Genomic DNA, 27,518 nt, shown 5'->3' with positions numbered 1-27,518 from the left:
GGAGCAGAATGGAAGAGTGGACGAATGTACGGGCGTTGTGGAAATATAATGCCCAAAAGTTGGAGCCTCTGAGGTGAAGGCAGGGTGGGGAAGGCCTATTACTGCCCACCCCATCTGCACGTTCTCCCCGTATCTGCGTGGGTTTCCTCCGGATGCTCTGGTTTCATCCCTCAGTCCGAAAGACATGCTGGTTAGGTGCATCGGCCATGCTAAATTCTCTCTCAGTGTACCCGAACAAGCGCCGGAGTGTGGCGACTGGGGGATTTTCACAGTAAGCTCATTGTAGTGTTAATGTAAGCCTACTTGTGACGAATGAATAAACTTTTTTAAAAACTTAAAACATACGCATTTCACGGCTGCATAAGTAATGAACTGAACAGTGCCAGATCTTGCGTGGTCTGCCACTCCACTCTCCAGTCAAACAGTCTGATTTTTAATTCCTCCAAAGGATTTGATTTGATTTATTGTCACATGTATTAGTATACAGTGAAATTGCTTCATGCATGTTCATAGAGAAGGAGAGGGTGCAGAATGTAGTGTTACAGTCATAGCTAGGGTGTAGAGAAAGATCAACTTAATGCGAGGTAGGTCCATTCAAAAGTCTGACAGCAGCAGGGAAGAAGCTGTTCTTGAGTCGGTTGGTGCGTGACCTCAGACTTTTGTATCTTTCTCCCGATGGAAGAAGGTGGAAGAGAGAATGTCCGGGGTGCGTGGAGTCCTTGATTATGCTGGCTGTTTTCCCGAGGCAGCGGGAAGTGTAGGCAGAGTCAATGGATGGGAGGCTGGTTTGAGTGATGGACTGGGCTTCATTCATGACTCTTTGTAGTTTCTTGTGGTCTTGGGCAGAGCGGGAGCCATACCAAGCTGTGATACCACCAGAAAAGCCAGAAATTCCCGCCCAAGGTCAACGGAGATTTCCGTTGTTGGACCCTCACCCGCGCCCATTCTGTGATGGACAAGGTGGTAGAGTTCCAGCCTTAGTCTCCGGAATGGAAAATTCCGCCCCATGACAGACAGAAAGGTTGAGAACAGAGCAAGAAATATAGGGCAATGGAAACAGAAATACTTGCGTTTGTATGGTCTTCATGACAGCCCTCAGAAACGTGATAATGAACAGCTGAAATAATTCATTTTACAATGATGCCTGTCAGCCATTTTGCGCGTGGCAAGATCCCACAAACAGCCATGCTGAATGTCTGATCTGGTTTTTGGGCAGTGTCGGTTGATTACCGGCGCAGTGTCTCATCCAAAAAGGACAGAAAGAGAAAGGCAAACGAGGAGAGGGGAGAAAAGAAAACATTGATGTTGTTTGGCTGTTCCCTGTTGCCTATGTGACAGGCAGCATGCTGCTTTAAGCCATGTTTATATTTCTGGACTCTAGCGGATGCCCCAGGTGAACGGTTCACACCTAGGATATTTCCAGTGTTGACAGATCTGCCATGGGTAATACACTGTCTCCTGACTTTTCTGGGTGAAGTGAGCTACAAGAATATTAATTAAAAGAGGAAATGTTTGCTTGAGCTGTAAACTTCCCAGGGCCAGAGCTGTGGAATTCACCATCAAGAATAAAGTGTTACCTTTAATCTAACATCTCCATGTTTCAGCTTTAGTATTAAGTTGGATGCTTGCGAGTCCTCAAGTCTGTCTTCATTCGTCACACACACCAAGTCATCAAGGCAGATCTTCTCAATATACTGTAAAATAATATAAATCTTTAAAAATACACTTGTGTTTCTCAAAGATTATGATATGCTATAATTTAATGCTGGGTTTTCTATGGGTACAATTTAAATGGGATGATGCTATTGCATCCAGAGGAGCCATGAATCACTTCAAGATGCAATTATCTTCAGCTCCACTAGAGGCAGTCAACTTGGAGAACCAACACCAGCACCTGGGTCCCCAGCACAGTGAGGCAGCAGTGCTAACTACTGTGCCAGCGTACCGCCCCAAAATTCAATTTAAATTCCACCAGCTGCTGTGGTGGGATTTGAACCCGTGTCCCCAGAGGACTAGCCTGGGCTTTTGGATAAGTAGTCTATTGACATTACCACTGCACCGCAAACTCCCCAACTGTGGAATCTCTTCTGCTTATAGAGGGTTCTGATGTGGGAAGAGTAGCATGAGGCAGCAGAGAAGGTGTGGCGGTCATGGGGGGGTGTTTAAATCGGCATGAGGGATATGAGGAGCCAGGGGTTGAGTGGAGGGGCATGAGGTAATATGGAGGGTATGGGGTGGCCATGGGGGTTTGGGGCAGGGGGTACATTGTCATGGATGGTGCATGGGAATGTGTGGGGGCGTGAGAGGTGAGAGTTGGAAGACTGTTTTATACCTTATCGTTTTCTTTTCAAAACCTCAGCACCATGCCGGAGACCCGAGCCAGGCTTCCATCCCGCCTGCCTCGGCATCCAGCAGCCTCTGCAATCATTCCAAGGTCACCCAACTGGACTCGCAGAGAGCCTCACTATTCTGTGGTAAGCTGGAGGGGGATTGGGAACAATTTTGAACGCAGCACAGGAGGGCCAAGAAACTGATGGAGAAAGGGACAGGCGATATGAACACAAACTGGCGAGGAACCTGAAGTTTATTTAGGAGTGTGAAATGGGGGAGGAATAGCTGGGAAAGATGTGGGCCCATAACAGGTGGAGACTGAGTTCTGGCATTGCTGAGACAGGAGGAGCTGCCAGCCTATCAGACTGGCCAGTGGCTCTTGAGGAAGGGGATTGCTTCCACTGAGGGGCTGCGATCTCACAGTCTGCTGGTTAACTCCGTCCACAGCGTAATATCTCAGTCAGGGAGCAATTATTAAAGTCTGTCAGTTTGCGTCGTTGGCCCAATGTTGCCCATTGGGGTGGCACAGTGTTTAGCACTGCTGCCTCATAGCGCCAGGGACCTGGGTTCGATTTCTGGCTTGGGTCACTATCTCTGTGGAGTTTGCACATTCTCCCCGTGCCTGCGTGGGTTTCCTCCGGGTGCTCCGGTTTCCTTCCACAGTCCAAGATGTGCAGGTTAGGTTGATTGGCCATGCTAAATTAACCTTAGTGTTAGGGGGATTAGCAGAGTAAATGTGTAGGGTTATGGGAATAGGGCCTGGGTGGGATTGTGGTCAGTACATATTCGATGGTCTGAATGGTTTTGTAGGGATTTTATGATTCTATAAGCTCAAGGAGCCAAGACTTTTCACACACTGGACCCAATTTTACCATCGCGTTGCGCTTGTTTTCGGGCATGAAAACTTGGCAAAGTCAGGCATGAGGCGAGTAGCACATTTGCATGCATTTAAATTGACTTTATGGGCTGCATGCCCAACTTTACCGGCACTTCCCCCTTTACCACCGCGTTCGCCCCATGCTCCATATAAGTCCGATTCGGGCGCTCCAGTTAGTGAGGAGGTAAGTGCCGAGCGTCCAACTGCTCTCTGCTGGAGATCGGGTGGAGGGAAAGGGGGGGTCCACTGCCACTCTGCCTGAGATCAGTGGGGGTGAAGGGGGAGGGTGGATCACTCTGCCTGAAATCGGAAGGGGGGAGGGCCCCGCGATCAGTCTGGGGGCAAGGGGGTCAGTAATGTGGTGGGGGGGTGGGGCAATGTCTGTGGGGGCCAGGGGGGGGGCATTATCCGACCTGGGAGCGATATGGCAGGGGAGCAGCATTCCATCTTTTTTTTTCTGCCCATGCGCAGTTGGAGGCGCCGATCGGAGCTGCAGGGTTTCGGGCGCGTTACGCCCCGTCCACAGGCTTGTGCAGCGCGATTCGGAATCGCTGATATTTTTACAGGCAGTGTGCGTATGGGGGCGTCTCAGAATGGGTCCAAACGTCAGATCTGAAACACTCTCAGCTTCAAGTCCGCCCAGCACAGAATCAAAATGGTAAAATAGGGCCCAGTGCGTGTGTGTGGGGGGTGTGTGTCTGTGTGTGTGTGTGTGTGGGGGGGGGGGGGGGGGGGTGTCTGTGTGTGTGGGGGGTGGGGGTGTGTGTGTGTGTGTGTATCACATTTGTGTTCACCAACTTGCAACCAGAATTAAACTGAACCACCCAACACTAAGTGCCATTACCGCAGGCAATCGGTGCCAGTATTGTATTACCCTCAGAGCTAGGAATAAGATCAGTTATACCCACATCTCAATACACATACACTCATTCATAACAGCACTTTTATCCAAACCCCTGCCTGAGACATCACTGTAATACAAGTGATACACTCCGTTAAATTAAAAATTGCAGCTGCCAGATAGGCTGTGGACAAGATTGCTGGAAAAATTGACAATCAAAACAATGGCTCGTTTCAAAGAGATCGAGCTCCATTTGCAAACTGCAGGCCCAGCAGGCTTCTCTCATCCCAGGATAATAACTATTCATAAAGCAACCTACAGGTACGCGGGTCCCTCAGACTCCTCGGCACTCCGCCAGTTTACATTGGGCAGAATAATTAAAGGAGATATCCCAATCAGATTAAATACCTCTTCCTGAATGTTGACCTTAGTGAATCCGGCATGTTTTTGTTGAGGTATTAACAGTCCAACAAGGCGCTGCAGAAGTACAAAGACAGTTTCTGGAAACAGTTGGATGATTTGATGGATGGAAGAAGTGTTTTTTTTCTGGCTGGGTGAGTGGTGAGAGAGTTCCCTTGTATATTTACCTCAAAAGATTTTATTTCTAAGACCCAAGCAGAATGACAAAATTATTTTAAGAAGCCTCACAACACCAGGTTAACGTCCAATAGGTTTATTTGGAATCACAAGCTTTCAGAGCGCCGTTCCTTCATCAGGCGCCTCCGAAAGCTCACGATTCCAAGTAAACTGGTTGAACTTTAACCTAGTGTTGTGAGACTTCTTACTGTGCCCAGCCAGTCCAACGCCGGCATCTCCACATCAAAATTATTTTTAAAATGGCTTATACTAGTGGCAGATCATTTTTAAAAAATTCATTCATAGGATGTGACCCCTAGCTGGGTCAGCATTTATTCCCAGTCCCTAATTGTCCTTGCCTGCATTTCAGAGGACACTTGAGAATTAACCACATTGCTGTGGCTCTGGAGTCATATGTATGCCAGAACAGGTAAGGATAGCAGATTTTCTTCTCTAAAGGGCATTAGTGAACCAGGTGGGGTTTTACAACAATCAGCATTGATTCCATGATTTTTGCTGAATTTAAATTTCAACATCTGCCGTGATGGGATTTGAACCCAGGTCCCCGGAGCTTCAGGATTACTTGTCCAGTGACAATACCACTATGCCTTTGCCTCCACCAAAGATAATCCTGCACATTCCTCACCTTGGCAAGCACAAAGAATTTTCTGTCACTTTTGGGAGCTCTAATACAGGAGGAAAGCAATGGCAGAAGCCTTAGAAGAATGCAGAGGGATCTAGGTGTAGAGGTCCACAGTTCCCTAAAAGTAGCAACACAGGTGGTCAAGAAGGCATATGGCATGCTTGCCTTCATCAGTCGGGGCATGGAGTATAAAAATTGGCAAGTCTTGCTGCAGTTGTATAGAACTTTAGTGAGGCCACATTTGGAACTTTTCATACCGTTCAGGTCATGACACTACCAGAAGGATATGGAGGCTTTGGAGAGGGAACAGTAAAGGTTTACTAGGATGTTGCCTGCTTGGGAGGGTATTAGCTATGAGGAGAGATTGGACAAAGTTGGTTTGTTTTCACTTGAATGTCGGAGGCTGAGGGCTGCCTTGATAGAAGTTTACAAAATTATGAGATGCATCGATAGAATAGATGGTCAGTGTCTTTTTCCCCAGGGTAGAAATGTCAATTACTCGGGGACATAGGTTTAAGGTAAAAGGCAGAAAGTTTAAAGGAGATGTAAGAGGCAAGTTTTTTTTTACACAGAGGGTGGTAAGTGCTTGGAATGCGTTGCCAGAGGGAGTGGTAGAAGCGGATACAACCGCAACATTTGAGAGGCATCTTGACAGATACATGAACAGACAGGGAATAGAGGGATATGGACAGCGTAGAGGCAAAAGGTATTTAGTTTAGAATGTTGTCATGAGTCGCACAGGCCTGTGGGCCGAAGGGCCTTTTCCTGTGCTGTATCATTCTTTGTTCTTTTTGCCTCCCTACTCCGCAACCATAAAAATATTAAATGAGTCTGTTTATTGACATTGCTGTCGTTGGAAAGATATGGACAACCGTATTCAAAAAGACACAGGAACCTACCATTGGATCCCGGCTGGTCACCTGGAAAAGCAGCTCGTTCCCTCGGAGCACCGTCCAGTATCTCTTGTATGTCTGTCAAAAAGCAAGATTGCATGTCACACAAAGGAATTGTCACTCTTTTATGTCTCCACCCGGCACTCCTGTAGCTTGGTTTCCCCCATTAGGAGAACAAGTAGTTTAGGTCACTGGCATCACCATGGAGACTGAATGGAATTCTTAGTTTAATTGTGTGAATTCCTAGAAACCATACCCACCATTTTAACTGCCCCGCCGCCCTCACTGGATAACTGGCTCTCCGTCAATCAGGCCTTCCTGAATAGATCAATCCTTACCCACAACTTCCTTCCAGTTTTCAGCCCTCTCTTAATCTACTGAAGTTCCTGACTTTTCCTGGTTCATGCTCCACAACTGCTGAACACGTTCTCGTACTTCAACCAGATTGGCTGTTCTGGGCCCAGGCAACGAGTCTTATCAGGCTATTCGACCACAGGAGAGAGCACACTATCACAATCAAGTGCAACCTGCCCTCCCCCGAAAACCAAGAATTGTTGTTGCAACTGTATAGGGTGTTAGAGTATTGTGTCCAGTTTTAGTCTTCTTATTGGAGGAAGGATGGCATTGGAGACAGTTCAGAGGAGGTTCACCAGATTGATTCCCGGGATGAAAGGATTGATGTATGAGGAGAGATTAAACAGTTTTGACTTGTACTCGCTGGAATTTAGAAGGATCTAAAAGATCTAAGGATCGAGGTATGTGGTGCTACGGTGGCACAGTGATTAGCACTGCTGCCTCACAACACCACAGACCCAAGTTCACGGCTTGGGTCACTGTCTATGAGGAGTTTGCATGTTCTCCCTGTGGCTGCATGCGTTTCCTCCAGGTGCTCCGGTTTCCTCCCACAGTCCAAAGATGAGCTGATTAGATGCATTGGCCATGCTTAATTCTCCCTCAGTGTATCCAAACAGGTGCCGGAATGTGGCGACTAGGGGATTTTCACAGTAACTTCATTGCAGTGTTAATGTAAGCCTATTTGTGACACTAATAAATAAACTTAAACTTAATGTAACATTTTAAAAGGAATTGATAAAATAAGTGCAGACAAAGGGTAGGATTTTTGGGCCTCATTTGCCCCAAAACCGGAAGAACCGAGGTCAACCGACCTTTCCATGGTCTGCCCCTCGCCCGCTCCGATTCCCATGGCGGGCGGGACGGTAAAATTTGCCCCCCGAATGTTTCCTCTTATGGGGCAATCTAGAACAAGAGGTCACAGGTCTAGGTTGAGAGAACAAAGAACAAAGAACAATACAGCAGGAACAGGCCCTTCGGCCCTCCAAGCCCGTGCCGCTCCCTGGTCCAAACTAGACCATTCTTTTGTATCCCTCCATTCCCACTCCGTTCATATGGCTGTCTAGATAAGTCTTAAACTTTCCCAGTGTGTCCGCCTCCACCACCTTGCCTGGCAGCGCGTTCCAGGCCCCCACCACCCTCTGTGTAAAATATGTCCTTCTGATATCTGTGTTAAACCTCCCCCCCTTCACCTTGAACCTATGACCCCTCGTGAACGTCACCACCGACCTGGGGAAAAGCTTCCCACCGTTCACCCTATCTATGCCTTTCAAAATTTTATACACCTCTATTAAGTCTCCCCTCATCCTCCGTCTTTCCAGGGAGAACAACCCCAGTTTACCCAATCTCTCCTCATAACTAAGCCCCTCCATACCAGGCAACATCCTGGTAAACCTCCTCTGTACTCTCTCCAAAGCCTCCACGTCCTTCTGGTAGTGTGGCGACCAGAACTGGACGCAGTATTCCAGATGCGGCCGAACCAACGTTCTATACATCTGCAACATCAGACCCCAACTTTTATACTCTATGCCCCGTCCTATAAAGGCAAGCATGCCATATGCCTTCTTCACCACCTTCTCCACCTGTGATGTCACCTTCAAGGATCTGTGGACTTGCACACCCAGGTCCCTCTGCGTATCTACACCCTTTATGGTTCTGCCATTTATCGTATAGCTCCTCCCTACATTATTTCTACCAAAATGCATCACTTCGCATTTATCAGGATTGAACTCCATCTGCCATTTCTTTGCCCATATTTCCAGCCTATCTATATCCTTCTGTAGCTTCTGACAATGCTCCTCACTATCGTCCTGCCAATTTTGTGTCGTCCGCAAACTTACTGATCACCCCAGTTACACCTTCTTCCAGATCGTTTATATAAATCACAAACAGCAGAGGTCCCAATACAGAGCCCTGGCGGTAGGTTTAAAACTGAGATGAGGGGGAACTACTTCTCATAGGGATTCTATACATTAAACAGCTCCTCGGTGTACTGTGACTGAAAGGTCTTACACGCTGGCCTTTCCCCATTGTATCTTGGCAACAGTTGGACTGCAACCCTCGGCACATAGTCCTGGATTGTGAAATGTGCCTGTTCCCTGGTTCAGATGTGTTGCAGTCAACCAGGAAATGATTGAAGAATTATTTTTCCAGTCAACAGATCAATTTCTTTCCCGAGCCCTGACCAATGCACTTGTGTTCAATTGTCATTGATTATTTGCTCACACAAATGGATTAACTAAATTTGCATTGAGTTTAAACTCCAGGTCAGTTCATCTATGATTATGCAAATATGGCTGTGTTATTAAACATCAATCAACTCCTGTAAAATCTGTTATGATAAACTACATTCCTTACCCGTGAAACAGTGTCTGGTTTCAACGCAAGTGGGGAGGGAATGGGGGAGGTGCAGATCTAAATGAGTGTCTACAAAAGGAGAGTAGCAAGGTGTATTTTGAGTTGCAGCCAATGTCAAACTGGGCCCTTGCATGAACGGCTGCCCTTGGATATCAAAATAGTTTGACTTAGCTGCTGCCGTCGGATTATAGAAGTTTATAAAATCATGAGGGGCGTAGATAAGGTGAATAGCCGAGGTCTTTTTCCCCAGGGTAGGGGAGTCCAAAACTAGAGGGGTAAAAGTTTGAGGTGAGAGCGCTCAGATTTAAAAGGGACCCGAGGGGCAACTTTTTCATACAAAGGGTTTATTTATTAGTGTCACAAATAGGCTTACATTAACACTGCAATGAAGTTACTGTGAAAGTCCTCAAGTCACCACACTCCGGCACCTGTTCAGGTACACTGAGGAAGAATTTAGCATGGCCAATGCACCTAACCAGCACGTCTTTTAGGCTGTGGGAGGAAACCGGAGCACCCGGAGGAAACCCACGCAGACACAGGGAGAACGTGCAGACTCCACACAGACAGTGACCCAAGGCAGGAATTGAACTCAGGTCCCTGGTGCTGTGTGGCAGCAGTGCTAACCACTGTGCACTGGTGCCTATATGGAATGAACTGCCAGAAAAGGTGGTAGAGGTAGGTTCAATTACAACATTTAAAAGACATTTGGAGAGGTACATGGATAGGGAAGGTTTGGAGGGATTATGGGTCAATTGGCATGGACGAGTTGGGCCTGTTATCGTGCTGTATAACTTGATGATTTGTCAACTCTGCATCCATTAAATGGAAGATGTGCACCAAATGGCCAGGGACCAGTACACTCCTTCTGTCCCAATGGCATAAAAATCACAAAAAAAAATAAATAGGAATGACATACAGATTCCGGAATAGGGTTACCAACTGAGGACACTCACTCCTAAACCTTAAATTTACAACAACCCTACTCCCAAACCCCGCTCCTCTAACTGGATACCTTTGATAATGAGGTTTTAAAATCAATTTTCATCACCGCATTAACGAACATCACAAAAGAAGTTTTGGTACCACCGGCATTCTCCCCTTGCTGCCTCAGTAGCTAGAATTTCAGAGCCAGTGGTTGACACAGCCTATAGCGAGGATCTAGAGTTCCCTGATCCCTCTGTACCTCCGAGTTCTGCAATCTCGCTCCATTTAGAAAATATGCTGCCTTTCTATTCTTCCTGCCAATGTGGGCACTTGTGGACAAGACTCTGTAGTACCGAGACATCTCGGCGTCCTGGTACATTAATCACAAAAAGCTGGTATGCACAAACAACAAGCGGGAACATAGAACATAGAAAGCCACAGCACAAACAGGCCCTTCGGCCCACAAGTTGCGCCGATCACATCCCCACCTCTAGGCCTATCTATAGCCCTCAATCCCATTAAATCCCATGTACTCATCCAGAAGTCTCTTAAAAGACCCCAACGAGTTTGGTAAAAGGTGCAAAGTAGTACTCCACAGGGATCGATGCTGAGACCACTATTGTTCATCATTAACATAAATGATTTGGACTATGTAATCAAGGACATAATATTAGCATTTCTGGATAAGGAAGGCAAATGGAATGTTGTCCTTTATTGTAAGGAAATGGAATACAAAAATAAGGATGTTTTGCTAAAGTTGCACAAGACCTTGGTGAGGCCACATTTGGAATGCGGTGTACAGTTTTGTTCTCTGCATTTAAAAGAAAGATATAACTGCAATTCAGAGAAGGTTGACTTGACACATTCCTGGGACAGATGGGTTTATCTTATGAAGAAAGGTTGAACCTATATCCACTGGGGTTTAGAAGAATGGAGGGTAATATATTGAAACTTATAAGATCCTACGGGGACTTCACAAGATGGAAAAAAATGAAACTTGTCAGCATGGTTTGCCACCTTTGCAGCTGCCTGACGTCAGAGTGTACCTTTGTTATGCAAATGAAAATGAATTAGCACAAAACAATTAAAAATCCCACCAAACTAAATTGGCCAAACAGTCTGTTGTTTACCAGCGATTCAAATGGAAAGAAAACCCTTGGGATATTGATTTTTTATGGCTGTCATGCTCATGATGCTTTTGTGGAGGGTTTGTTAGGGGACCAGCGCAATGTTGCTTGGTATGGCTCCTGCTCTGACCCAAGACCACAAGAAACTACAAAGGGTTGTGAAGGCAGCCCATCATGCAAACCAGCCTCCCATTCATTGACTCGGTCTACACTCCCCGCTGCCTCGGAAAAGCAGCCAGCATAATCAAGCACCCCACGGACCCCGGACATTCTCTCTTCCACATTCTTCAGTCAGGAAAAAGATGCAAAACTCTAAAATCATGTCCCAACCGACTCAAGAACAACTTCTTCCCTGCTGTCATCAGATTTTTGAACAGTTCTACCACATATTAAACTGATCTTTCTCTTAACTCTATCTGTAACTGCAACACCTGATTCTGCACCCTCCCCTTTCCTTCTCCCCTACGTACTCTATGAACGGTATGTTTTTGTCTGTACAGTGCGCAAGAAACAATACTTTTCACAGTATCCCAATATATGTGACAATAATAAATCAAATCAAGTGTTGTGTGTAGCGGTATGGTAGCCCGCACTAAAAGCAGGGCAAAAGTGAAACACTAACCACAAAATGGGAATTAAAAATAAAAATTAATTGCAACTTTTTTTTCAGTACTGCAGCATTGGCTGAAAAATATTATCAGATGGATAGGCAGATTCTGGCTGGTTCCATCTGTGCCTAATAGAGCCAAAGGGAAAGGAGTTACTCTGCCCAGGCAGCAAAATCTGGCAGTTAAAATTGCCACGGCAACTTACTGGCTGTCTTCTCATGGTTTGGGCATCTGTCTGATGCAGTCCAGGCTCAAAACATAAATATCACCCAAGACCCACATTAGTTCCAGTAAAGAAACTTCACACTCACCCCGTCTCACATTTTAAGGCAAAGATAGATAAATTTTTGAAGAGTAAAGGAATTAAGGGTTGTGGTGAGCGGGCGGGTAAGTGGAACGGAGTCCACAAAAAGATCAGCCATGGTCTTGTTGAATGGCGGAGCAGGCTCGAGGGGCCAGATGGCCTACTCCTGCTCCTGGTTCTTATGTTCTCTATCCACCTAATTCACGCCCCAAGCTAAAATTATGGTCACTGTGAATCGTATCGCGCTCTCTCATATAATTTAATAATATAAACTTGTTTTGTTTACTTGTTCTTAATAAATCAAAGGCAACAATCAGCTATATAAACGCAGAGGTGCTGGAGGAAAGAATCACAGGAATGATGCCAGGGCCGAGAGGTTATAATTATAAGAAAAAACAGCACAGGTTGTGGCTCTAATTCGCTAGAAATGGGAAAACTGAGGGATGGCCTAATGGGGCGGCACGGTGGCACAGTGGTTAGTACTGCTGCCTCACAGCGCCAGGGACCCGGGTTCAATTCCTGGCTTGGGTCACTGTCTGTGCCAAATCTGCATATTCTCCCTGTGTCTGCGTGGGTTTCCTCTAGGTGCTCCGGTTTCCTCCCACAGTCTGAAAGATGTGCTGGTTAGATGCTAAATTCTCCCTCAGTGTGCCCGAACAGGCAGTGTGACGACTAGGTAACTTTCACAGTAAGTTTACAGCAGTAAGCCTACTTGTGACACAAATGAATAAACTTTAGGGTTTAAAAAAATTTTTTGAAGGGACTTGATAGTGTGGAAGTAGAAATGTTTCCACTTGTTTTGTGGATGTATTCAAAATGAGAGACCATTAGTGTGAGGTAGTCACTAATGAATCCAATAGGTAATTTATCTTGTATTCATTTACGGATGTGAGCATTGCCGGCTAAGCCAATATTTATTGCCGATCCCTAATCCCCCTGAGAAGGGCAGAGAATGGCAAGAATGTGGACTTTGCAATGAGGAGTTGATGTGAACAGCAGAGATGTCTCTGTAAGGAAGTTGGATAAAGATTTGAGGGAGAATGGAATTGAAGGATATGCAAATAGGTTTAGAAAAAGTAGGATGTGAAGTGGCTTGTAGGGAACATAGACACTAACGTGGATCAGATAGGCTGGATAGCCTGTTTCTGTGTGTAAATTCTATATAATTCAGTTCCGTTCTTTGCTAACCATGTAAGCAGTGCTTATATCACCAAACCTATTTAATACGATAATAACTCCAGGAGTCAGCTATAAAGGAACAGTGCTTTATTGCACAAAATAAAGTAAAGCAAAACCATGAGCCTGTGGTGAACACAAACGGGTCCCAACTTGGGCAATACAATAATGGACCCACTCAGGGGCCTGCTTTATAAAGGGCTCGGTATAGGAGCTCCACCTGGTAAAGTAATTAACAATCCCCAGGGAGCTTGTATTCTATGAGTCCGACAGGGAGGTCAATCAGGGATTCCCCATGCAAGTCTTGGGCGTTATCACAGATATATTGAGCCTTTCTTCGGTTGTGGGTTAGACAATGGGCTTTAGCCCTTGTGACTGGAGTTCAAATGCAGCCCAGGCCAAGATGTGAAAGCTCCCCCTCCCTGGCCGGTCATTCAATACCTGAATAGCTACGCAACCGAGGCAGAAACCACTTTTGTATCAGTGCAAACCAGGCCTGTGCATTCTCAAGCTATAAGATAGATGGTTAGAAAGTGAATAAGCGTCACATTGGTGCAGTAAGGGGCACTCCTGAGTTTGGGAAGAGTACAGGAACGTAATTCTGCATTTAACCCATTCTATACTTAACCTAGGAGAGCTTTACAAAACAAAGTAGAAGGACTTTTAACCAAAGCCAAATAGAAAAATAGAATCCTACAGTACAGAAGGCAGCCATTCGGCCCGCTGAGTCTGCACCAATCACAATCCCACCCAGGCTCTATCCCCACAACCCCATGCATTTACCCTAGATAGTCCCCCGACACTGAGGGGCAATTCAACATGGCCAATCCACCTAATCCGCACATCTTTGGACTGTGGGAGGAAACTGGAGCACCCGGAGGAAACCCACTCAGACATGGGGAGAACGTGCGGACTCCGCACAGACAGTGACCCAAGCCAGGAATCGAACCTGGGTCCCTGGCACTGTGAGGCAGCAGTGCTAACCACTGTGCCACCGTGCCGCCCTTAACTTGCATATATGTCATATAGCACATAACTTGTAACTGCTTGGTACTTGACACCAGGTTCAATAAGGGAAGGTATTCCATTCCCCAGCACAAACATCTTTCACCTTGTTTTGCAGAGAAATAAATCACCCTTGCTTAGATTTTTACATTAAAAATAAATATGGATTTTCTGTGACAAGTGCCCCTTCCATTTCCAAATGGCACAATCACCACAATAACTTTTTCACTGAAATTTCCAGAGTGTGATTTGTTGCTATGGTTTCATATTAGATGCTTCTCCCAGTCCATCCAGTCGGTGACTTGTGACACCAAATGATTTCCGTAAAACCAAAATAGACTCAACAAAAGGTCATTGATCCAAAACATTATTGCCACCAGGCCTGCTGAGGATTTCCAGCATTGTTTATTTCCATTAGAGCAAAAACGGGTTTGTGTAGATTCTGGCACGCCAACTGTCACAACAACCTACAAAGCAAACTATGTGGCTAAATGATCATGTGACCGATAAGCAAAACACCGCGAAGGGGAAAATTGAAATCATATTTTATAACATGATTCAATGGCAAAAAATGCTGGCAACAGCCATCATATCAGGCAGCATCTGTGGAGAATGTTTTTACCGTTTCAGATTTTTCGACCTTTGGACGAAGGTCGCGTGAATTCCATTTCAATTCCAATTCTCTTCCCACACCTAGGGGCGCATTAAGACAAACCTTTGTTCATTTCCATAGCTGGTAATTCCTGGAACAGGTCACTAGTCTGTCACCAGAGGCTGATAGCCTGAGGGGCACACTCCACATCAAGCGTGGCTGACCAGGAATCTCTCCCACTCTTACTGCCAGTCATTGGTATGTATGAAAGGATTTTGCAGGTTCACACGCAGCATGTTTGGCCGCATTATGAACGCACCATCCTCGGCTATCAAGTCCTGGGGTGGGACTCGAACCCAGAGCTTCCGGCTCAGAGGCAGGGATGCTACCCACTGCACCACAAGACCATACAACTTCAAATATTAGCTTTTTTGTTTTTGCCACAGATTCTGCCCAGCCAGCTGAATGTTTCTAACAATTCTTGCTTTTGTTTCAGACTTCCAGTATCTGCAGTACTATGCTTCTTGCTTCAACACATGGCTATACCCAATGACCTCAACGTCGAGGCGGCACGGTGGTTAGCACTGCTGCCTCACAGCACCAGGGACCCAGGTTCAATTCCTGGCTTGGGTGACTACCTGTGTGGAGTTTGCACATTCTCCTCGTGTCTGTGTGGGCTTCCTCCGGGTGTTCCGGTTTCCTCCCAAAGTTCAAAGATGGATGGACATGCTAAATTGACCCTAGTGTCAGGGAGGTTAGCAGGGTAAATGTATGGGGTTACGGGAAAAGGGCCTGGGTGGGTTGTGGTCAGTACAGATTCGAAGGGCTGAATGGCCTCCTTCTGTACTGTAGGGATTCTATGGTTGTTTGCCACAAGTTTTTATATCTGTTTTTAAAGTTTTATGGTGGGGGGGGGTGGCTAAGTTTGTTCCCCAATTTCTTCAAATGATATCTGCAGCAAACACTCTAAGGCCAGCTACAGCAAGATTGGATGCAGATTACAGCTTCCTGCACATTGATTCATCAACATACTTCAGGCCCCACCTCATAACTGCTCAAGTGTAACATTTTTCCGCATACCAGCTATCCTTTTGTGAATATGATTACGAGCTCAGGGTGAATCACTATCACTACGCTGTGGCCAGTTTTAAGCTGTAGCCTGCGTGGTCTCAGAATTGGACACAGACTTTGTTAAAGTCCTGTCACAGAGGACTTCTACAGCAAACACAAAGGGGAAACTAATGTCAAATCAGTCCACACTGATTTGTATCCAGGTTCCAGAGGTGAAAAGCTTGTGTCTAAAGAACTGTGCCATTCAAGGGGCCGGGGGGGTGGAGGGGGAGGGGGGAGGGGGGAGCGGGGGAGGAGGACAAAGAAGGTGTACGCACATCCACATTAAAGACACTATATTTTATTCCAATATGTTGATCTGTGCACATGTGTCATCCATACATGGAGTGTGTGCATAATTCTGTCTGTGTGCATGTATTATTCATACTGACAGCAGGATGTAACCGCACATTTACAGAAACTGAGTTGTTCCAATGACTAATTAAAAAAACTATAAATACCAATACTTCTGGTTACCTGCCAGGTTAAACCATAAATCACGTCAGTGCACATACTTTTTATAATTATTATCTTTTAAATCACAAACAAGGAACCCAAATGTTTAAAAAGGTCAGATGAAAGTTTTAAGTTTATTTATTAGTGTCACAAGTAGGCTTACATGAACACTGCAATGAATTTACTGCAAGATTCCCCTAGTCGCCACACTCTGTTCGGGTACACTGGGGAAGAATTTAGCATGGCCAATGCATCTAACCAGCACCTCTTTGGGACTGTGGGAGGAGCACCTGGAGGAAACCCACGCAGACACGGGGAGAACGTGCAGTCTCCGCACAGACAGTGACCCGAGCTGGGAATCGAACCTGGGTCCCTGGTGCTGTGAGGCAGCAGTGCTAACCACTGTGCCACCGCAAAATGAGACATGTTCCTAATTATGAGGTACAAGATTTTTCTTTAAACACTGAAATAACGTTTTTTTTGGTTTCTGTTACACAAACATTTTGGAGTAGACAATGTAACAATAGCCCTGACATCAGCATTTCTTCGTGGCACACTCAAAATTCACAAGGAACAAGTTAAAGACAAACTGGTTGATTGAAGCAAATCCATTGCCAATACATGGATCAATACATAAATCCTTGGATCAGTTTGATGCAGGGCCAGAACTTAAAGATCAACAGTCTGTGCTGAGTTAGCTAATATTGTCCGATGTAGTGTAGCTCATTTCCTGGTCTTTGGCTTCGACAACTGAGCCAGGATTTGCCACTCGTGATCACTACTGAGTAATAAAGTTTGAATATGTACACATGAAGATGTATACATGAGGAAGGGTAGAGGAAATCATAGAATCCCTACACTGCAGAAGGAGGCCATTCAGCCCATCGAGTTTGCACCAACCTTGGAGATCCACCCCTCTATCCCATCTCCGCAACCCACTGCATCCACCATACCTAACGAATCAAACCTACACACTAGAGCAATTTATTAAGGCCAGACCACCTTACCTGCACATCTCTGGAGTGTGGGAGGAAACCGGAGCACCTGGAGGAAACCCACGCAGACACGGGGAGAACGTGCAAATTCCACACAGACAGTGACCCAAGGCTTGAATTGAACCCAGGTCCCTGGCACTGTAAGGCTAATCACTGTGCCACCGTGCTGCCCCAAGGTGTAACAAGGTTTGCCAGAATTATTTCTGGGATGACGGGATTAACCTGAGAGGAGACTGGCCTTGTTTTCTTGAAAGCTTAGAAGAATGAGGGGTGACCTCAGTGAGACATACACGATTCTTCCGGGGCGCAACAGAGTAGATGTAGGAACGATGCTTACCCTTGCTTTGGAGGGTCTAGCACCCAGGGTACAGTCTCAGAATAAGACGTAGGTCATTTAGGACCGAGATGAGGAGAAATGACTTCACTCTGAGGGTGGTGAATCTTTGGAATTCTCCACCCTGGAGAGCTGTGGTGGCTCAATCATTCAGTTTATTCAACACAGAGACAGATTTCTAGTTATTATTAAAGGTATTAAGGGAAATAGGGATAGTGTGGGAAAATGGCATTGAGCAGAAGATCAGCCACAACCTAGTTGAATGGTGGTGTAGGCTCAAGGGATCGAACATGGACCACCCTAATTCCAATGTTTCTTTTTTTTTATTCATTCATGGGACATGGATGTCACTGGCTGACCAGCATTTATTGTCCATCCCTAGTTCCCCGAGGGCAGTTGGGAGTCAACCACATTGCTGTGGATCTGAAGTCACATGTAGACCAGACCAAGTAAGATTTCCTTCCCTATAGGACATTAGTGAATCAGATGGGTTTTTCCAACAATCAGCAATGGTTTCATGGTCATCAGTGGATTCTTAATTCCAGATGTTTTTTTATTGAATTCAAATTCTACCATCTGCCATGGCGGGATTCGAACCCGGGCTCCCAGAACGTTAGCTGACTTTCTGGATTAATAGTCTAGCAATAACACCCCTAGGCCAGCGCCGGGCCCTCCTATGATGTATACAGCTGCATGGTATAGATATGCTGACAAGTGGCAGGCAACAACTGCAGCACATAAATGCCTGACAATGAGCATCTCCAACAAGAATAGGCCACAACCATTGCATCCTGGACTTAATAACATGGCCATCAATATCCCATTATTATTAAGCAAAAATATAAATGGATCAACGAGATCAACAAGTGGCTACAGGCATAGGACAGAGGTCAATAACTCCTCGAAGTTGGATCACCATCCATGAGGAGGTCATGGATTACTATTCACCTGGGTAGATACAGCTGCAGCAATACTCTGTTCGGCCTGATGTAGGACAGAACAGTTTGCTTTACCAGTACCCCTACTTCTATGTTCCATATCCACCCCTACACCATTATTGCTACAGAACAGACTTATATTAACACCATGTTTACTGCAACAGCAGCTGCCAACCACAGATTCTGTACCACTGAGATTAAGGACGTAAGCAGCACGATTATGGGAACACCATATCTTTCCGTTTCTCTTCAAGTTGCACACCATTCTGACATGGGTTGTAATTTCTTTATCATGGAGTCAAAATTCTGAAAACCCTTTCCCCTTCTCCGGTCAATGATAATCGCCAAGGTTTTGATAGTTTAGACTCTAAGTGATGGAGTTGCCTTTGAATGCCATAGAGAGAAGAATGGGCTTTTTTCTCTTGTTGCAGATGTTGGTTGCCTGGAACTGTCCTGCAAAGGTTGTCTGTCAGTTCCCCTCCAAGTCACTCACCATTCGGACTTGGAACTATGTTGCCGTTCCTTCACTGTCGCTGGGTCAAAATGCTGGAACTCCCTCCCTACAGCACTGTCGGTGAGCCTACACCACACCCATCCAGAACAAGGTAGCCCGCTTGATTGGCATTCCATCCACAAACATGCATTCCCTCTACCACCAAAACAGCAGTCTGTACCATCTACAAGATGAATTGCGGGAACTCACCAAGGCTCCTTAGACAGCAACTTCCAAACCCACAATCACTACAGCCTAGGACAAAGGTGGCAGACACATGGGAACGCCACCACCTGGAAATTCCCCTCTAAGCCACTGAACATTCTGACTTGGAACTATATCGCTGTTCCTTCACTGACACTGGGTCAAAATTCTGGAACTCCCTCCCTAGCAGCACTGTGGGTGTACGATCTTCACATGGACTGCAGCGGTTCAAGAAGGCAGCTCACCACCATCTTCTCAAGGGCAATTAAGGATGGGCAATAAATGTTGGCCTAGCCAGCGACACCTACATCTCATGAAATGAACTTTTAAAATAAGTTGTCAGCCCTTGTCTCGACATTATCCAGGTCCTGTTGTGGTAGGGAAGGGGTGCTTTATTTTCGGAAAAGTGGTGAATGATACTGAGCAATATGGAATCATCAGCAAACACTTGCGGCTTTCTGATGGAACAGAGGTCATTGATGAAATAGCTGAAGATGATTAGGTGGAGGATGTTTTAAAGTGATGGCTGTGCTTGGTGCACACCAGAGCTAGCCACTCTCAGAGAAGCTTTCCAGTACAGATAAGTAGTCAGTAATGTGGAACTTGACCCAGGTATGCCTTTTCCCCCAAAATGTAGCCCAGCTATTTACTGTCCTCTCAGTCTCCTCCCTTTCCTCAACAAAGGGAGGAAGGCATCAGTAATAGTGCCATTAAGCAGTACGAACATATCAATAATCTGGTTGGTGAAAATGATCTAACTTATTTTCTTCCTGCAACCTTATAGTTCTCTTGAACCTAATTACCCTCTGCAGTGTTTGTCGATGCCTGGCATGTCCAATGCTTGGGCTGACAAGTGATGAGTAATGTTCGCGCCACAGAAATGTCAGGCAATCATCATCTCCAAGAGAGAATCTAACCATCGTCCCTTGACATTCAATGGCATTACTACTATCAACATCCAGGGGATTGTCATTGACCAGAAACTCAACTGCACTAGCCATGTTGTGGCTACAAGAGCAGGTCAGAGGCTAGGAATCTTGCGGTGAGTAACTCACCCCTGACTCCCCAAAGCCAGGCCACCATCTACAAGGCACAAATCAGGAGTGTGGTGGAATACTCTCCACTTGCCTGGATAGGTGCAGCACTCCAAGAACACGCAAGAAGCTTGATACCATCCAGGACAATGTAGCCCGCTTGATTGGCATTCCATCCACAAACATGCATTCCCTCTACCACCAAAACAGCAGTGTGTACCATCTACAAGATGAATTGCAGGAACTCACCAAGGCTCCTTGGACAGCAACTTCCAAAGCCACAATCACTTCAACCTAGGACAAAGGTAGCAGACACATGGGAACACCACCACCTGGAAATTCCCCTCTAAGCCACTGAACAATCTGACTTGGAACTATATCGCTGTTCCTTCACTGACACTGGGTCAAAATCCTGGAACTCCCTCCCTAGCAACACTGTGGGTGTACGATCTTCACATGGACTGCAGCGGTTCAAGAAGGCAGCTCACCAGCACCTGCTCAATCGCAATAGGGTAATAAACGCTGGCCTAGCCAGCAACACTCAAATCTTGTAAATGAAGTTTTAAAACTGTTTATACAAACTCTTTCGTAGCTTCAGAGTTTCCAGTCACCTTTGCTTCTTTCATCAACCTGTGAGCTGGTGTCATCATAATTAATAACTGGGAATCCTTCCTCACACAGGAAAGATGGTGACATGTTAAATAAATGTATACAGGTAACCTTGCAAGGAACATTGACCAGAAATAGAAAGGAATTTGATCTAGATGGGAGTAGAGGGTTAGGAGGAACCAGGATTGCAGGTGAGACAGGCTGTAAAGTAGCAGTCCACCTGATAAAGATAACCAGAGAGATATACGGGAACCACAAATCAAGAATAGGGGAACTTATAGAACATAGAACAGTACGGCACAGAACAGGCCCTTCGGCCCTTGATGTTGTGCCAAACCTTTTCCGAAACCAAGATCAAGCTATCCCACTCCCTATCATTCTAGTGTGCTCCATGTGCCTATCCAATAACCGCTTGAAAGTTCCTAAAGTGTCCGACTCCGCTATCACAGCAGGCAGTCCATTCCATACCCCAACCACTCTCTGAGTAAAGAACCTACCTCGTACATCCCTCCGATATTTTCCACCACGAACCTTATAGTTATGCCCCCTAGTAACAGCTACATCCGCCCGAGGAAATAGTCTCTGAACGTCCACTCTATCTATCCCCCTCATCATCTTATAAATCTCTATTAAGTCGCCTCTCAACCTCTTCCGCTCTAAAGAGAAAAGCCCTATCTCCCTCAACCTTTCCTCATAAGACCTCCCCTCCAAACCAGGCAGCATCCTGGTAAATCTCCTTTGCACTCTTTCCAGTGCTTCTACATCCTTCTTATAGTGAGGTGACCAGAACTGCACACAATATTCCAAATGTGGTCTCACCAAGGTCCTGTACAGTTGCAGCATAACCCCACGGCTCTCAAACTCAAACCCCCTGTTAATAAGCGCTAACACACTATAGGCCTTCTTCACGGCTCTATCCACTTGAGTGGCAACCTTCAGAGATCTGTGGATATGAACCCCAACATCTCTCTGTTCCTCCACATTCCTCAGAACCCTACCTTTGACTCTGTAATCCACATTCAAATTTGTCCTACCAAAATGAATCACCTCGCACTTATCAGGGTTAAACTCCATCTGCCATTTTTCAGCCCAGCTCTGCATCCTATCAATGTCACTTTGCAGCCTACAACAGCCCTCCACCTCATCCACTACTCCACCAATCTTGGTGTCATCCGCAAATTTACTGATCCACCCTTCAGCCCCCTCCTCCAAGTCATTGATAAAAATCACAAATAGCAGAGGACCAAGCACTGATCCTTGTGGTACACCATTGGTAACTGGTCTCCAGTCTGAACATTTTCCATCCACCACCACCCACTGTCTTCTATGAGATAGCCAGTTACTTATCCAATCAGCCAAATTTCCCTCTATCCCACTCCTCCTTACTTTCTTCATGAGCCGACCATGGGGAACCTTATCAAACGCCTTACTAAAATCCATGTATATGACATCAACTGCTCTACCTTCATCAACACACTTAGTTACCTCCTCAAAAAATTCAATCAAATTTGTGAGGCAAGACTTACCCTTCATGAATCCGTGTTGACTATCCCAGATTAAGCTGTATCTGTCTAAATGGTGGTAAATCCTATCCCTCAGGACCTTTTCCATTAACTTACCGACCACCGAAGTAAGACTAACCGGCTTTAAAAGGTGAATTTATAATAGGATATATTATACTAGTAGAATTAATGATAAGATGCCATAACTAAAAGCTGTTGTGGCAAATGGCTCAGGATTCAAATCAATTGGTGGAATTTGAATTCAATAAAAATCTGGAAGTAAAAGTCTAATGATGACCATGAAACCATTGTCGATTGTCAGAAAACACTTCTGGTTCACTAGTGTCCTTTAAGGAAGGAAATCTACCATCCTTACCTGGTCTAGCCAACACGTGACTCCAGAGCCACAGCAAAGTGGTTGACTTTCAACTGCCCTCTGAAATGGCTAGCAAGCCACTCAGCTATCATAGAATTGCTACAGTGCAGAAGGAGGCCATTCGGCCCATCAAGTCAGCACTGACCACAATCCCATCCAGGCCCAATCCCTATAACCCCATGCATTTAACCTAGCTAGTCCCCTAAGGGGCAATTTAACACGGCTACTCCACCCAACCCGCACACCTTTGGAGTGTGGAGGAAACAGGAGCACCCGGAGGAAACCCACGCAGACACGGGGAGAACGTGCAAACTCCACACAGACAGTGACCCAAGCCGGGAATCGAACCCGGGTCCCTGGCGCTGTGAGACAGCAGTGCTAACCACAGTGCCACCGTGCTGCCCTAAACCACTAGAACGTCAAAAAGGGATGAAGTCGGACAGGCAGCAACCAAGGCACGGGAAACCTTCACTGTCATTGCGCAAAATCTGGAACTCCCTCTCTAACGCATTGTGGGTGCACCTGCACCAGTTGGACTACAGTGGTTCAAGAAGGCAGCTCACCACCGCCTTCTCAAGGGCAATTAGGGATGGGCAATAAATGCTGGCCCAGCCAGTGACACCTACCTCTAATGAATTAATACAAGAGCTATCACAGATGAATGTATTACCAGAAACAAGCCTGAATGTAAAGGGTGGTAAAGAATCCAACATTTGAAATAGAGAAAGTGCACAAAAGAGAATAGGAACAATGTTTGCTTTCCTTTCCTGTCATTTTTTTTATTTTATCTAAATTCAACTTCATCTGCCATCATTCTGCCCACTCAACCCAACACTTTGTATAATTTAAGCTGCCTCTTGTGATCCAATTGCCCCATCCCACAGTGGTTAGCACTGCTGCCTCACAACACCAGGGACCCAGGTTCTATTCCCAGTTTGGGTCACTGTCTGTGTGGAGTTTGCATATTCTACTCGTGTCTGCGGGATGTGGGTGCTCCGGTTTCCTCCCACAGTCCAAAGATGTGCGGGTTAGGTTGATTAGCTATGCCTAATTGCCCCTTAGCGTCAGGGGTTTAGTAGGAAATTTACCTTACTAAATAAGTAGGGTTATGGGGATAGGGCCTGGGTAGGACTGTGGTCGGTGCAGACTCAATGGGCCGAATGGCCTCCTTCTGCACTGTAGGGATTCTATGATCTAGTTTAGCATTATCTGCAAACACTCGATCATCTTGCATTAGATTTCTGTATATCCTAGTCACTTGTGTCAAATAGAAACAATATCATGTCCCCCAATAGTATTGAACCTTGGGGCACACATTCAGTACTTTTGCCCCACTCTGACGTAACATCTCAATTGCTTAGAGATGTCTAACCAGAGTTCTTCATTCTGTAGGTGCTGACCTTCCACCTCTCAGGTATCCATGGCTGCAGCACCACCTCTTATCTCCACTCGTCACAGCACACAATTGATCTTGATACGGCTAATGGCAAAGCAGAGGTCTTGAGTTGAGTGTTGAACACATCCAACCAACACTGAGTAACAATAACCACAGGGTGCTGTTGTACTCTTTATCACTATGGCAACAGAATATCAGTCACAAGTTTAAAGTTACAGTTTGTTTATTAGTGTCACAAGTAGGCTTACATTAACACTGCAATTAAGTTACTGTGAAAAATCCCCTAATCGCCACACTCTGGCGCCTGTTCGGGTGCATCGAGGGAGAATTTAGCGTGGCCAATGCACCTAACCAGTGCGTCTTTCGGATTGTGGGAGGAAACCGGAGCACCCAGAGGAAACCCACGCAGACACAGGGAGAACGTGCAGACTCCGCACAGACAGTGACCGGAGCCGGGAATCGAACCTGGTGGTGGTGAGCTGTGAGGCAGCAGTGCTAACCACTGTGGGATGGAGCAATTGGATCACCACTGTGCCACCATGCCACCCGCAGAAGATAATGATCAAACATTTTATGCTACATCTTGAATACTGCCGCAAGGGAATGGGGAAGTACCGCAAGACTGATATCCAGGGTTCTGAATTATGAGGAACCAACTTTTCATCTGAGTTCAGACTTTTCAGCCTATAAAGGAGATGCAATCTTGTAGATATCTATAGAGTTTAGAACTGGTTACTCTTCAACTGAAGTTCAAATTGGCAAATGCTCATTATGGTACAAGTAATCGGGATTTTTTTTCACACAAAAAAGCGATCAAGGTGTCGAACAGATGGAGTCGAGGAAGCAGCAATCCTGGAGTCAAAAAGAAACAACTGAAGGGTTAGGGGTTGAGACGGGGGGCAGATTGGGATTTCACCCGGCTACATGAATTGCGACGGACCCACTGATCGGCCAGGACAAGGGGAAATCCCCAGCGCTTTCCGAACTTTGATCCCTCCAGCTGTACTCAAACAACCGGCCTGAGTAATGTTTGATTTCCTTTGGCATGAGAAATTGTGTCGGGGGGTGGGGCAATCTCTCTAACAGCACCCTCACTGTCCCAACAGGAACAATTCCACTCCCTTGCTGCCCGCTGTGCCCATTTACTGCCAGTCTGTACTCTTGGCAAAACGTGCCATCCCTGAAAAGAGACTCGTGCCCCTTCCACCTCTTTGTAATATCAAAAATAGATTTTTTGGTGGCAAAAAAAACTATGCAACATATTTACAATTCACGGTCACCAGATGCAACCAAGTCAATTAATATTACAGCAACCTCTTAAAGCATTTGTCAAAGTTCCCGAGTTAAAATTTAACTCGCCACACATAATGAAATATTAAAGTGAATCGATTGTAAATATAATTACCTGGCTTTTGGACTCGTATTTTTCTAAATAACTCTCATGGTAGCCAGGAATGACGGATATTCTGACTCTTGGTGGCCTGGGGGCTGCCATGGTATCGGTGTGGTGCGGGCGAACTGACTGGGAGACGACAAGTTGAGTGACTTCAATACTATTCCAGGAGGTGTGCAAGTTTGGAATGTTCGTGACGGTACCTGAACAATGTTTGTCAGGTCCCACCCCTTGATGAAACTGATTGGATCATGGAGAGCAAAGGATTGGCTCCCATTCATGCCCATTACAAGATTTTGTTACAACCCCCTCCCTCTTTCTCAGTGATCCGGTAAGTTCATATCAAAACACATGTTGTGTTTCTATAACCCTGGGGGCACCTGGAGTCTAGAGTAAATGGCCAAGAAACACGTTTCAGAAGATGTGTTGAAAGGTCAGTAGCAGAAGCCTTAAATTTTAGCTCGCCACTATTACAGACCCAAAACCCCATTGACAGGTGGCACAGGAGAGTTTTCCCATTAAATGAAGATTTGCATTTATGTAGCGCTTTTTACCTTCACCAGTCTCAAAACACTCTACAGCCATGATGATCAGCCATGGTTAAAATGAATGATGGAGAAGGCTTGAAGAACCAAATGATCTACTCCTGCATCTATTTCCTATGTTTCAATGAACTAATGTAGGAAAGGCAGTAACCAATACAGCAAGCTCCCATGCTCCCAGAACTGCTGCCTCACAGCGCCAGGGGCATTGGTTCAATTCCAACCTTTGGTCATTGTCTGTGTGGAGTTTGCTTATTCTCCCCATGTCTGTGTGGGTTTCCTCCCGGTGCTCCAGTTTCCTCCCACAGTCCAAAGATGTACAGGTTAGGTTGATTGGCCATACTAAATTTCCCCTTAGTGTCAGGGGGATTAGCAGGGTAAATACATGGGCTTATGGGGATAGGGCCTGGGTGGGATTGTTGTTGGTGCAGGCTCGATGGGCCGAACGGCCACCTTCTGCACTGTAGGGATTCTATGGATTCTAGATGCAGAAACAGAAAATGCTGAATAAACTCAACAGGTCTGGCAGCATCTGTGGAGAGAGAAACAGAATTAATGTCTCAAGTCCAATATGACACTTCTACTCATATAGATGCAAAACATTAACTCTGTTTCTCGCTCCACAGATGCTGCCCGACCTTCTGAGTTTATCCAACAGTTTCTGTTTTCAATTCAGATTTCCAGCATCCACAGTATTTTGCTATTATTTAAGTTCCCTGAGAGAGCAGTGTGATGATGACCTTTAGAATCTGTTTTGGTGATGGTGATTTGGGGGATAAATGTTTGCCAGGGATAACTCCCCCTTTTTTCTTCATAATAATAGCAGCAGGGAAACTATCCCCCCCCCGCCCCCTCCACCCGCCCCAGTCAGAATCACAAAATCATAAATCCAATCACTGAGACACTGCAAAATCCTAAGTGTGTCAGGCCATGGCAAAGATTTGATGCAGCTTTTAAGCAACTGTAAGCAAATGGGTTAAAGAGTTGGGTGGCTGATGAGATTCGTTACAACCAGTAGTTAATTATAATCTGGAGTGCACTGCATGTAAAGACTAGTGGAAGCAATAACAACTTTCAACTGGGAATTTAATATATTCTTGGAAAGAAATAATTGTAGGACTATGGATAAAGAGTGGGGGAGTTCCTCAATGAGGTGTCCAACCATCTCCAGCTGCTTCATCAATGATCTTCCTGCCGTCATTGTGTTGGAAGTGGGGATGTTTGCTGATGATTGCGCAATGTTCAGCACCGCTCATGAATCCTCAGATACCGAAGCAGCCCATGTCCAAATGCAGCATCACCTGGACTCTATCCAGGCTTGGGATGATGAGTGGCAAATAACATTGGCACCACAAAAGTGCCAGACAATGACCATCTCCAAAAACAAATCTCCCCTTGATAAATCAAATGTACTACCATCGCTGAACCCCCCACTATCAACATTCTGCGGTTGCCATTGACCAGAAACTGAACTAGACCACCACATAAATACCGTGGTTACAAGAGCAGGTCAGAAGCTGGAAATTCTGC

The 27,518-nt window shown here is 45.8% G+C and overlaps 1 protein-coding gene across 1 annotated transcript in view; it reads right to left on the bottom strand.

The window, feature by feature from the left end:
• The window catches only part of stap2b (signal transducing adaptor family member 2b), a 60,813-nt gene extending 35,204 nt beyond the window's left edge, over positions 1-25,609 (bottom strand). The window contains exons 1-3 of the mRNA XM_078198143.1: positions 25,459-25,609; positions 6,168-6,239; positions 1,578-1,694 (exon numbers count right to left, since the gene is read on the bottom strand). Of these exons, the coding sequence (XP_078054269.1) occupies positions 1,578-1,694; positions 6,168-6,239; positions 25,459-25,548 (279 nt within the window). The 5' untranslated portion in view covers positions 25,549-25,609. The remainder of the gene's footprint in view (positions 1-1,577; positions 1,695-6,167; positions 6,240-25,458) is intronic.
• Between the last annotated feature and the right edge of the window lie 1,909 nt (positions 25,610-27,518).

This window comes from Mustelus asterias, chromosome 26, assembly GCF_964213995.1.
Source record: "Mustelus asterias chromosome 26, sMusAst1.hap1.1, whole genome shotgun sequence".
Lineage (NCBI taxonomy): Eukaryota > Metazoa > Chordata > Chondrichthyes > Carcharhiniformes > Triakidae > Mustelus > Mustelus asterias.
Note: the sequence above shows the minus strand (reverse complement) of the source record. Positions and strands in the feature narration are given on the sequence as shown.